Source organism: Cuculus canorus, chromosome 4 (assembly GCF_017976375.1).
Source record: "Cuculus canorus isolate bCucCan1 chromosome 4, bCucCan1.pri, whole genome shotgun sequence".
NCBI lineage: Eukaryota > Metazoa > Chordata > Aves > Cuculiformes > Cuculidae > Cuculus > Cuculus canorus.
The window spans coordinates 17370711-17384820 of record NC_071404.1 but is presented as its reverse complement, the minus strand read 5'-3'; the positions used below and the strand labels follow the sequence as shown (position 1 = coordinate 17384820).

Below are 14110 nucleotides of genomic sequence, written 5' to 3'. Positions count from 1 at the left end.
GACAGATATGAGGAATGCAAAAATCTTCAAATTATGTGCTGGAATGCTCCGATAGACAGCCTGAAAGGAGCATTCAGCACATTTGGCTTAAATGGCACTTTTCTTTTTAGACCCACTGGCTCCTGCTCCTTGTGAAGCCCAGTGTGCGTTACGCTGGTGACAGCACTCACACATGGAATTCTGCTGGAGCCTGGAGCCGGCATGTAGGGTTTAGGTAAGTCATATTTGGAAGAGCAAGCAACAATATTGTGTGGTGGGTTTTAATTATTTTCTATTCCTGTCAGCTAAAAACAAGGACTGCTTAAATTAAAAGGAAAGCAAAGGCACCATTTTATTATTAAAACCCTCCACAATATTGTGATCAAAAACTTAACTGAACGCTTAAGAATTCTGTAGTTGGTGTTACTACACCAGGTGTAATTACCCAGTGGGTCATCACAATGAGCAGGAACCAAATACTGCTAACACCTTAATATGCAAAATTTCAATGCGAACAACAATACCACTGTAAATATCTCTCAAACTGATGGGGGTTTTGACCTTCAGATTTATTTTCATTAAAACAGCTCATGTTTTTTTTTCATTTTATTTCATAAGTAATGCCTAAAGAGTAGCATTGTAATACAGTTTACTTGAGATATCTAGTAAAACTTAGTTTAATTCAGCCTTCATATTTTAGGAAACTTCTGTAAACGTTGGCTTGAATAAGATTATACAACTTCTTTACCTTCAGTATCTTGGTTAATTATGAGTTCTAAAGGTAAAGGAAATGATCCCAAATCTAGGTTTATTTATGTTATCCCTAGAACTTATTTTCTAGTTAACAGGTATGGTTCAACATTTGCAGGTACATCATACACCTAGTTCTGTATTGCTGTGTGTAGTTTCAACACATTCAAAATTGTTGTTTTACAGAAAGACAGTAAGAGGAAATATCAGTTGGCTTTATTAAGTAGAGATATTCAATGTTTCAGGTACTAACTTAACCAAACTGAAATGGCTAAAAAAAAACCCCAAAAAGCAGTCTTGCATGTTGTGCTGTGCAGCTCCGTTTTAAAATTACTGAAACTGTAGTGTATAGGAGAAAAAAAAAAAGTGTTTCCTTTAGGATGATCTTCCCTTTTATTGCTTGCTAATGATGAAGTGTGAGAACTCATGGAACTCCATGTGACCTTTCTTGCTATGGTATTGAATTACCAGTTCAGTATGCTGTTCATTTTTTTCTCCTATCTTTAGAATTACTGCTAGTTTTTTTCTTTTTTTCTACTTGTGCATACTATTCTTTGGGTTACACTTCAGGATGTTTATAGTTTATTCAAACTATTTTCCCTTTTTTGGCAGAATTTCTAGTCGGTTTTTTTTTTGTCACTTGCTGTTGTATTACAGTACTTGTAATTTTGAAACCTGGTTTCTGCAGAGATTTCTATTGAGTTATACTTATTCCAAGATATAAGGAAACAGTACGGCTGAATCTAATTTCAGCACTTTTTGTTCCTGTAAGCTTATAGTGCACCCTGTCACACATTTGAAATTCACTTCTTATTATTTTTTCCCCTATTAAACTTAGAGAGATGGGAAAAAACATTTAGGATAGTTTGTTGCGATGTGTATATTGCATTGTCAAAGGCTGAAGGTGAAAGTACTTGGATGTCTTCCAAGGAAGCATCTACGGTAAAACTACATGGTTATATGTTGTAAATACTGTTGAAAAGGGGATATTAAATTCAAGAGGGAAAGTAAATTGCTGAGTATACAAAATGAATATTATCTCTGTGAAATCCAGAGTAGAAATGGATTGAAAAAGAGATGGAAAGTGATAAATATGTGAAACTTCTTTAGGTTGAGCTGTGCTTACAGTGGCATATTCAAGTGTCAGAGAGAAAAATATTGCCTTAAGGCAGTAAAAAGTTATTCTTGTTTAGGTGGCTGATCGTCTGTTTTCTTCATTTGGACAAGATATTTTGGATGCTCTTTATTGGACAGCTACAGAACCTAAGGAAAGAAAAAGAGCTCACATAGGCGTGATTCCTCACTTCTTCATGGCAGTGCTATATGTCTGTATCCTTTTTCTTCAATAAATTGCAAAATTTTGTAAATTAAATTGCACAATAATTGCTCTGCATTATTTTATTTTAATGTATTTGAAAAACCGATAGTATTCCTAAAGCAATGTTAATTTACTTTCAAAGTAAGATTGCCAGTACTACAGGTTTTTAAAATTAATTGGAAAAAAAAACCACCTCTTTTAACCTGCTTGAAAAAGACCTTCATAATGGTATTTTCCTGCAGTAGTAGACAAACTTTTTTAATACCTAGTGTGTTACAAAATGAAAACCGATATTTGGATAGTTCATGGAAATTTTGATTTCTGATTTCTATTTGAGTATTTTTGGTCACAGAGTCTTGAAGACAGTGGAATTTTAGTGAAATGTTACAGGCACCTAGGTTGAAAACATTTTCTTGAAATGAAGGGATGAATTTGTGCATATTCAGGATGCAGATGAGTTTGGTGTAAGGTAACCGTACAGTAAACTGATGAAAATGATTTACAGAGAGTTAGGTACTCCAACAGATGTGATGAATGTAGAATTTAGAATACTTTCCCCTTTTTTCTCTAAAATCTTGAGGCTATTTCTGAATCTTTCTTTATGTCAGATGACGTTTTCCTCTGTGCTACATTGCTTTTTCTCTTGACTATCATTGGGCTCTTTTAGAATAACAAGAGTCAACATAATTATTACATGCTAGGAAGCACTGTGGTTATATTATGCAGGTTAAGTACTGTCCTGCTGCAAGTGTAGTAGACAGGGAGTTAGAACATTTTTGTTGTCTAACTTTGGAAACAAAATAGGAAACTTGAGTTTTGGTGATTTTCAGTAATGTGTACAGAAAAACTTTATCCAAATATGCTTCCTTAACCCTGCTATCTGTAGTCCTGCATGCTATTCTTATAATGGTTCAAGCAACAACCCTTAATGTGGCCTTCAACTCCCACAATAAATCACTGCTTACTATCATGATGTCCAATAATGTAAGTATGTAGTTTTATTTATAGCTACCCTAAAGGTTACTCAGTGTCCTTTGTGTATCGTATGTCAATTTGCATGGGGTTTGATCATCAGCTTTGTTTGTATTAGCATTTTATCAATAAAAACTGACAAACTGTTTTTAAAAATTTCAGTTCGTTGAAATAAAAGGAAGTGTTTTCAAGAAGTTTGAGAAGAACAATCTTTTCCAAATGTCAAATAGCGGTATGTATAGTGGTGCTAATCATGAGAAAATATGAAGTGAGAAGCTGATTTTTTTAATGCAGTGTTTTATTTAATATTGATTATAATACAGCTTTACCATGGTCATTTTGAGTGTTCTGACTATAATTCCTCATCTTCCCTATTACTGTTTTGTTCAGTAGGACAAAACTGGGATTCTGCCGCCAGGAACACTGTTTTCCTTTTAATGCCTTGTTTTTATCAGAGGTGCTAAAAAACCCTATTGTATGTGTGCTAAAGTTATTATTAAATACTAACTCCAGATATAAATTATGATAGTCATGATGTTAAAAATACCCATGCTTCGAAGTTTCTGAAGTCGTCTGTGTTTTCAAAAAGCTGTCTTGGTAGTGTGCTGTGTTGACAGGGATCTTCAAATGCTCGTTGTTTAGCAGTTGTGAGAATGGACCTTGAGATACTCCTCACCCCACCCCCCCAAAAAAAGTAGCAGTGAAGTAGCTGGCTTATGAAGGAACTGTCAGAGGTGACTAACTTTTGGCATTCTAGCAGAATAATAGTAGAGGGTACTTAGGAAACAAGTTATGCTTCTGGCGCTTCTTGTTTCACTTCATGGTATGAAATTTGGGAATTCTTATTCAGTGTGTCTCGTGAGGAAAAGCTGTTGTAGGTATCCTTTCATGGAGGTCCTTTATAACCCTGCTATCGACCATCTGAAATATATTCTGAATTCTTGGTTTCAAAACTAATAGGAGACTGCACCTTAAGGTTGTACTAGAGAAAAAAAAATGTAGCTGCTTATTTAAAAGCAGATTATTTGGATTTTTTTATCAAGAATAAAACTTTCAGCAGGCTTGCTTCAGGTTTAGAGTTCTGACTATTAATGTGATTTTTGCCTAATTCGTGTGCAAACTGCAGTGATATGTGCAAATATTAAATGGCAGTTGTTTTGTGATGCTTTTGATGAAAGACTACATAAAATATTAAATATATCACATAACAGAAAACTTAGCACTAAATTTTAATCTCCCTCACACAAGTTTTTAAATACTCAGATCTTCCCAGCTGGATTAATAAGGTGTTTATTTAGTGCTAATATCATGTAATTTTGATTCAAAGGTTTAAATACTTAAATACATTTAATCTTAAAAATGTAACTTTACGGTGAGAACATCCAGAAGTGATGTTTACTAAAATATTGACAGAAAACATATATAAGTTTTCTAAAATTTTCCCTTATTAATCACAGTACTCACAGAAAATAGTTACAAGTATGCACCTAGCTGTTCTACTGAAAAACAGCCAGGCCCCTTTTTTGCTTTAAATGTTAAAATAACTGAAGGAGTCCTTTTAGAAATGGCTAGTAATTGCCTCCATAGAAAGCACCTGCAGTAGTAAGCTAGAAGAGATGTATGCCAATACTTTATTTCTAGCCATTATTATTGAAGACCCATAGTCGCAGTATCTGATCTGGCTTTATCTTGGTGGAAAAAGTGATGCCATTTGTTATACCATGTGAGGATGGGAGCAGGTGAGTACACACATAGAAAAGAACACAAAACAAGCTAATATATTCCCTTCAAACATAACTTTTCCTGGAACTGTTTCTGAATATGGTTATAAATAGCGTTGCCTCCTTGCCCCACCTTTTCTGGGACTACTCAAAATACTACCGTTGTCTCAAACACATGGTTTAAATTCAGTGAAAAGGTATCGTTTTGTACCCAGAAGCTAAATGTACTAATTCTTGGTAGGGGAGGAATGAGGTCAATTTCATAGAGGCATTTGAGGAACTTGTCATGACTAGGTGAAATTCCCTACTTATGTAACGTATTAATCAAAAGGAAAGTGTAAACTAGCAGAAAAATAAGATATCAATGACCTCAAGAGTAGATATTTTGAATTGAGAGAGTTTACTACAAATAGAACTCAAAAGAAAGTAATCTTGTGAATAGAAGCATGAAAACAGAAACGTACTGTTTCAGTTGTATTTTCTAAGATGTCCTATACTGTGCTTTGAAATACTTCACAGAGCTCTGCATGGTATTGAAAGCGCTATGTAGTAAGGCACTGGGATATTCGGTGCCATCAAGCTAAATGATGGCACTTAAAACTGAAAATCATAGAATTATTTTCGCTTGGTTTTGTGTCAGCACTCATTTGTGGATAGGAAACTGATGTGTGGCTATACTATTTTTCCCAATATTTCCAGTTCTGCACTTACTGTCAGTGATTCTTTTCACCTTTGTATGGCCATTTAAAATTGTGCTGTGACAGCTTATTCATTAATACTTCAGGACTAAAAGAACTGTGAACCTTATTAATAAAGACTAATTGATCAGACATGAGATAGACATCAGTTTACCGATTTAACTAATAAAACCTAAACCGTTACCATTTACATGTAGGAAGTCAACAGAGATCTTGAAATCTGTATAGCTGCTTGAGGTTGTAGCTAAAAAAAAAATCTGTGATGTCAACCATACCAGCTCCTGCAGCTTTGACTTGTCAGCTGCAGCAAAAGTACTTTTGCACCCTGACTTTTACTAGGAATTTTATGTGCACTCAGGCAAACTAAATACTGTGGCTATTGGAAAGACTTCTGTGCATAAGACAAATCTTACGTTTGTTGTAGCAGGAAGAAGTATTTCCCTAAATTGAAGTACTAGATTTTCTTTTAGAAATAGGTGTCTGTAAGCTAATTTGGTAGGGTTCAGGATTCCTGAACAAAGAGACCAAAATTATAAAGAGAAGCTTTTTTGGCATTATTGTAAACTCAGCATGCTACCTTCCTTTATGCTTTTAAATGTCTTATTTTAATTTCAAACTGTGTTCTAAACTAAACAATTTTTCACAAAGTGCAATTGTACCTCATGTGGAGAAGTACATTAGATGTAGTGCATTACATTATTTGCCTCAGCTGGCTGTTTGGCCAGATTATTCTTTGTTTTTTAATTCTTCCATCTCAAAAATGTGACTTTTTTTCTGAAGCTTTAGGAACTTCAGGGTTGTTTTTCTTTATAATTTCTTACTTGCCCCTCGTTCTGCTCTTTCTGCTTTCCTACTAATTTATCGGTGTCTTTGGTTTTGCTCAGTATGTTGAACAGCCTTTGTTGTTACCTGTGGTCTCTGGAATTCAAACTGATTTCTCATATGACTTCTGTTTTTTTTTAAATATTATTCTAACCCAATTGTTCATTTTAAGGATGAGAGATTTGAGAACAAGAGTACCTTCAAGGTAGATCAGTGTGTCATTGATGATTCCTTGCTCAGTCTTTGACTCCCTCTTGTGCCCTGGTCCCTTGTAAAGGGGTAGTTGTCACTGGAGCTACTTAGTATTTGCTGAGAGGTAAACCAAAAGATCTTGTGCACACTGATTTATCACCAGCTTTTTATCTAAACATATATACAGAGGGTTTAAAATGATCAAAATATCTTTTTTCCTTCCTAATTAAGAATTTCTCCGTGATGTGTCAGGGAATCTGGAAGGGAATAACTGGGTGTTCTAAAGAATGTTTTCTACTCAAATGAGTAGAAGTGCCACTTCTGTAACTCTTTTCCTAGAATCTCGCTGTACTTGTTGATTACTACTGCAAACTACCAAAGTTCTTCAGAGTTCAGGACTTTCCTGAATAGGTTCTGTAATCAAGTGGTTTAGATATTGTTGAATTAATTATACTAGTCTGTACTAGATGTAGTGTTGTAGTAGGATCATCCTTTATTTCCAATCACATCTGTTTCTGTAGTCTTATACATGTTTTTTTAAAAGTGATCGTACCTTGTTACACATTGGCAAATAACTTCCTGTCCCGGTTGCTGTCGGTCCTTTAAACTGAAGGATTTCTAGAAGGACAGAAAGTGTTATTAGTATGGCATAGAATTCCATTCAAGTTGGAATGGCAGTGTTGATGTGATTGGGGCAAAAGTATTTAAAATTTGATTTGGCTATGTGCAGTCCTTTTTGGGGCTTTACTTCCCAGAACCAAGAGGAAAAAAATTGCATTTCTGACAGTATGCATATTACTGGGTTTGAAATAAATGTTTACCACTTCAATTCGTATGACCACCCTAATAGGCACGCGTGACTTATCTTCATTGAAAAAGGTATGTTGTGGTTAGTTTTTAGCACATGATAACTAAATTCGCATGCACTAAGTCTTGGGCGGTCTGATTCTTCTGTTCCCTTTCTGATATACTGAAATACATATTTTAAAGGAAACTGAAAATATGTACTTATATAAAAAAAGTAATTTGCACCACCAGTTATCTTTCAAAATAGCTTAAAGACTGTGTATATGAGGAGCATATAGTATGATGTGTGTTCAGGGCCAGCCTTTAAGAGTAGTGTTTAAGTATGGTATTAGAATGCGGTCTGTGCATGGTATATGCTGATGACACCAGGCAGGGAGATAAGTATACCTGAATTAATGATGGGCACCAGTTCTTCAAAACATAGGAGCATAAACAGCGAGAAAGTAAATGTCTTAATAGTGTGCTTGCCAAGGTAGCTGAAGAACATTTGAAATGTCCTCAGCCTGTTGTTTTGGCTGTCATTTAACCCTGTCTTGTAATGGAAAGGGTCATTGAAGCTATGCTGTATTCTAACTGAAAAACAGTTCGTGATATGTTTATCACCAGTGCTTTCTGGGATATGTTCAAAGCTGAGTTGAAATAGCTTATATCAGTATTAAGGATTGTCATGGTGGAGAATGAAGAACATAGATCCTTTTTTCTTCACACTTTTCTGATTTAGCAGGACAAGTAGTATATAGACAGTACCTACCGTCTCTATAATGAGCAGTAACACTGGTGGCTTGTCATGGTTTCCCTAGATTCACAGATATCATAATTTACTTTCCCTTTGCTCTTCTTTAAGAGTATGATACCCGTAAGTGTGAATCTAGGGATTTAGCCTCACTTGTTTAGTTCACCACATCATCTAAGAAATGGTAGTACGTGGTACAGGAAACGCCCCTCACCTGTTTAAAAAACTAATACATGTACATATATAGTATCAAGTAAGTTCATAATAAATGATTGAACATTATTGTTGCATATTTTGTATTCTGAAATGTTAATTGGGATATAGGAGTGATTGCCATTGGTTGTTTTGGATATCCCAAAGCCTTTTCTGTCCTTGTCCATGAGGGTGGGAAAAGAAACAAATTTCTGAATCATTTGGGTTTACTGTTGAAGCTGCTGTAAAATACCCTTTCTCTGTTGCTTGTGTCTCTGCCGGGTGGTTGATGAGAGAGAGAAGGATGAAGAACAGCAGTCACTCTCATTCCTCTCCTGCTGAGCAGCTTTGAACAGCTGTTGCAGCAGAGAGAAGAAATTTAGGAGTGGTGGTGAGAACAGGAGCAGAGGAGAAAAATAGGTGTCAAGCTGCTATCCAGTCTCAGAAATTAGTGGGGGAAAAATGTTTGTTATTATACCACAAGAGGAGAATTAAGGCCAAAGACATCCCTTCTCAATTTAATACTGTTGACTGGTGACCTAACAAATACTCTGCAGGTAAAAGATGTCTGAAGGATTGGCTTGACGTGCTTTAATGTTTAGGCCTAAATTAAGGTTCTTACTTCCCACTTGAGAAGCACTGAAGATGGGATCTGTGCCTTGTAAGCATTGCTGTTCAATGATGTGTCATGGCAGTGTGGAAGTATGCGGTGTGGGAAATCTAAGATGAAACCTTTTTGAGATTTTGTGCAAATGTCTGAGAACTCAGTGATTACTTTCAAGTTGCTAATGAGTGTAATAGAGAATATAGGTCAAGTGCCAAGTGATATCTCAACTAGATTTATTGGAAAATACTGCATTCTGGTAATATGGACAGTATTTGGTGGATTCAGAAGCATAGAAGCATGTACTAGACTTGCTGGAGTGTTATCAGCAGGAAGCCAAGAAATCAGCGTTAGGACTTCACTGATGTCCTGATTTTTCTGGTATTTAAATTTATTTTACTGAAGGATTTTCTTGCTTCTTCTGCCATATTTATGTTACTTGTTTGGTTTTGGAAACTTATGCTTCCTTTGACCCTTCCCCACGCCATAGAGGGATAAGTTTACTTACCCCAAAATATGCTTTTTAACATGTGCGCATACAGTCTCATTCTTCTTGAATTCTGTGCGCTTTTCATTCACCTCACCTGGAAGAGTTGTTCTTTTCTATTTGCTCCTTTTCCTCAGGCCTGCCAGCCTTTGAAACCTCTTTTTTTTAAAATAAGGGTTATTTTTTTCTTTTTAGTAGAGTATAGTAACTGCAGCCATAAACATTGGTCTTGGTGTGTAGTCAGAAGATGGAAGCTGCATATTAAAAGTCAAATTTTTTTTGGTCTTTGTATGTTCTTCTGAACATTTTTTTCTTGTGTCCTAAAACCAGTAGGTAGAACCCCACAGAATATTCAAGGGGCTTAAGGAAATGAACCCTTTGGATTTGGAGATGGATTGCCCACAAAGACATTACTGTCACAGTTATTAATATGTGTAACGAGCCATAACAATATCTGCACAGATTTTCATAGTAGTTCGGTCTTCTAAAAAGATTTCTTTAGACTTGTTTAATTTGTGGTGACATTACATTTAATTTTTACCTGATTTTCAGTAATACAATTTCAGGGATTTTTTTTTAATATGTTTAAAAAGTGATGCTTCCTGACGCAAGCTGTGTGGGTCATTTCTGGAGACAGGGTGCCAGAGTGGAAAAAAGGACCCTGCCTAGTCTGGGAGGGCAAGTTGTACGACTGTCTTAAGTCAGACTGCTTTTGTGCTACAGTTCTTCTGATTTTCATAACTGAGCTGGTGTATCCTGCTGTTCCCTTTTAAGGTGCTAATGTGAAAGACTAGTAGGAACTTTCTCAATAAAGTGTATTAGTTGTCTTGAAATGTGCTTTTCCCCGCTGTCTTACTACTGGACCCAGTGTATAGCAATTTGGGTATCCATGATCCATGAAAAATGAAATTTGCTTTGATAGTAACTTGAAATGACAGGTGTATTGTCTCCCATTTTTGCACCAAGAGGTGCTGGTTCTTTTTGAATCCTACAAAAACTTTATCAAGAAGATGACTATTTTATTAACGTATCAGAAAAGGTGATAGCAAGTCATAATTTTATGTCCCTTCTGACGCTGAGAGCCCTGAGTTGATGCAGCATTGCATGAACCTGGTCAGGCCACAACATTTTCTTAGCATCTCCTCTCTTCAAATCTGATCAAATAATTTGTGGGAAATACTGTTTAATCGAAGTCTTATTCTGAGATTTTATCATTTATTAAGTAGATATCTATGTATGCAAATAAATGTTTCTTTGGAGTTGACAACTTACTTCTTTTTAAATAGACATAAAGGAGAGGTTCACCAATTATGTACTGCTGCTAATTGTATGTCTAAGAAATATGGAACAATTCTCATGGAATCCAGGTGAGTAAGCTAGCAAAAAAATTAAATACAAAATTACAAATTCCTTTGCTATGAACAACTGTATCTCTTGATGCTTTCCTCAGTCTGAAAGATAAGGGTAACCAGGACATTTAATTGAGGAATCTTAATTTGTTAGCTACCTTAGATTCTTATTTTACTATTACTGTTTTTTTTGTAAGAGTGACTGTCCTTTCTCCTAGAAGTATATGCTCTTATGCTACAAATGTGAGTAGTTATGTTTCGAGTATTGTCTTGAAAGATTTCTTCCCAACCCTTCCCTTTCCTTGGGAAGCACTGAGGATGAAGGATCCTCTAGAAAATTTTATTTTGTGGGACTACTGAGATTTAAATGTAATAAGACAGTATGTAAAAACTTTCATTCGTAATTTAATATTGATTATACTTAGGATATTAATACCATATTGAATAAGTACTGAGTAAAATTTGGATTTTATTTTATTAAAACTTTGTTTCAATAATTTTTAGCCCTGATCTGTGTGGTATATTGTGCTTGAATGTTATCAGTCTAAATTTATTTATTAAAATTACCTAAATTTCACAGAATCACAGAATCACAAGGTTGGAAAGGACCCATTGGATCATCGAGTCCAACCGTTCCTAACACTCCCTAAACCATGTCCCTAAGTACTTCATCCACCCGTTCCTTAAACACCTCCAGGGAAGGCGACTCGACCACCTCCCTGGGCAGCCTGTTCCAGTAAAGCCTGTTCACCTTACACATCTAAAACTGCAGATGCTGGGTCTATTCCTCACAAATACAGAACGTTTGTCTAGCAAAGTTGTCTCCCTAGTAGAAGTAAAGCTTTATGAAGTAAAGGCTTTAGGGCCTGATCATAATTCTGGTGTGATTGTACAGTATTGATAACTTTCTACAACAGCGATGAAATAAGCAAGAAATTGCACACTGCATGCTTGGTGGTGATGCAGAGTTATAGACTCTTCAGATGCCTGAGGATTTTTTACTGTTGAGCAAGAGTGTCATGATCTTTGTTTTGTATAATGGCATCAAATTAATTGGCCTAACATGTTTCTTCCCAACCTTCAGATCATCTTTGGGTGTTATTTCCGGATGTGTGCATGGTAGTTGCTTCAGAAATTGCGGTGGATATTGTGAAACATGCCTTTATAACAAAATTCAATGACATCACAGCAGATGTAGGTATCACCTTTGGAATGCTGAGTGCTGTTTTAAGTCATAGTTTATTTTGCTAATTTTTTGAAATAGTAAAGCTTATTCTTGTTTAGAAAATGTAAAAATAGTTATTTTCATGTTTGAGATATCATTTGGGAAAGCTTAGTAATTTCCTGATACAATATACTTCTGAAGATCTTTATAATGTGGAACAAACACCTCTGCTTCTAAATTAGTAGTTCCAGATCCATAAATTATTGAAAATGTTGTGTAACAGTTCACATGATATCTGCCAGTTATGTGAATTGTGATTATTTTTGTGAAGTATTCGTTAGTTAAATTGACAGAAAGTTACTTGTTCTGCAGTCTAGACAGAGCTTGTACTGTTTCCTAACAGAATAGATTGCAGGTTAGTATTCAGGCTTTAGGAAAAACAGATGCTGTGAGGCAGCTTAATCTCTGTTCATGCATGTGTGTTAAAGGTGGAATCTGAAATCAGAGAGATTTTTCCACTGTCCCTAGAAAACTAATGAAATACCTTATGGTAGTTTTCCACTCCTGAAGTTTCTTAGGCCATATGTATATATGTAGCAGTCCTTCTTTTGAAGTAGTAGATGCGGTAGCTTTTCCTGTATTGTGGCAAGGTACATTGGCTGTTTGTCTGGCATTTGAATTCACACAATATGCACTTAATAAATGTGTGAAGAGATTAGTATTTTTCACTGTTAAATCCACTTCTCAGGAAGTGAGATCAGAACTTGGAAATGCTATCTTTTTCAGCATCTGTAAAAGTAACTACATTGTGTGGTGTAGAAGGAAATTTAATGGATGTACTTAATAAGCTCCCTTATGCCAGAGGCATTTATGCATGCCCTACTTTCATATGGAGAGTGTGGAAAAGAACAATAATGAAGTCATGATAGCTGAAAATGTAGCATGCTTCAATGTGCTGAAACAGCTGGAGGATGGGGGTAGCAAGTTACAGTTTTGCAAGGTTTATTTAACAAAAATTATATTTTTTATATGAAGTTCTTAAAATTTATGGTTGCTGGGTCAGACTTTTTCAGAAGTTGTAAACACCTGCAGTGCAAATTACTCTGCTGCTTAGCCTTGAAATAGATGCTTTACTGTTTTATTATGCAGAACTGTTTTAAAGAGAAAGAAAAGCTTCATTCATCTTCTGATACAATTTGCTTTCTTTCATGGGATCACATCCTTAGTATATAAGTAAGCTCTCTTATTTGTTTAGTTTGAACCTAGTGCAACCTTTCCTATAGTTTAAAACATATTGTGAGCTGTGGGGAAAAAGGTAAACATAATTTCTTTTACTTTGTGTTTCTGATGGTCCTCAAATTCAGTGAATACTTTATAAAGTCTCATTCAATTCTTAAAATATTGCACAATGTTGTTTGTTGTGTATATATTTGCAAGTTACTTTATTGTCAGAATATAGGCTCAGATATTGAGGGGTGAAGTTAGACCGCAGAAAAGTTACTTTGACTCCTTCAGCCTGTGCATAAGTGTATATAATATTTTTAAAGAAATATTAATATCTCTCTTGCTTTTGTAAAGTGTGATAAATTAATCACACATCTGATGTGCTGGATATTTTCCAGGTTTACAGTGAATACAGAGCAAGTCTTGCATTTGACCTTGTTAGCAGTCGACAGAAAAACGTAAGCTTGAAAATAAAGTAATTTTCTTCCATTAACTAAGAAAATTGCTATGTGGGGATACTGGAATAAATAGCTGAATACGTACAGAGGTGTTAACAATCCTACAGAACTGAAACTCTGCTCTACTTTTGCTAATAAAGGAACAGGAATATTTCCTTGTAATTTATATTCTTGGTTTTATCGAGTTGTTCAGGTTAGTTTGGGCTTCATCTAATATATTGTTGAGAAGTCTCATCCATATACACTCAGAGTCAGGGGATGGTTGTAGCAGCTTTGATATTTTTGAAATATATAGGCGAAAGTAAGTGAGCTTAACAAGATTTTCTTGAGATAGTTTTAAATTACTGTTCTTTTTGCATTATTTTAACTGTGTTGAATCAAAATACAGTATTCCTTAGGAATTTATTTTATTTCTTTACAAACAGCACACACAGACATACAGGGATGTTTGTACCATGTGTGTTACTCTTGCGGCGTGGCTGTTTACAGAATACTCAGACTGCTTTTGTTTTTCATTAATACTGCTTTTTGGAAAACTATTGACAGTACACCTTTCCTAGATAAGTCTTTTAACTATTAGTGAGAGCTCTAATTATTAATTTAACTTTTTTAATAAATTTATGTAGTTTTCTTGGGCAC

General features: G+C 35.2%; 1 protein-coding gene across 2 annotated transcripts in view; it reads left to right on the top strand.

Moving 5' to 3' along the window:
* TAPT1 (transmembrane anterior posterior transformation 1) overlaps positions 1-14110 on the top strand; it is a 48839-nt gene that overhangs the window by 24159 nt on the left and 10570 nt on the right. For both annotated transcript variants that reach the window (XM_054066499.1, XM_054066500.1), the window contains 6 exons: positions 1923-2058; positions 2934-3031; positions 3182-3251; positions 10562-10642; positions 11709-11818; positions 13412-13471. In XM_054066499.1, the coding sequence (XP_053922474.1) occupies positions 1923-2058; positions 2934-3031; positions 3182-3251; positions 10562-10642; positions 11709-11818; positions 13412-13471 (555 nt within the window). The remainder of the gene's footprint in view (positions 1-1922; positions 2059-2933; positions 3032-3181; positions 3252-10561; positions 10643-11708; positions 11819-13411; positions 13472-14110) is intronic.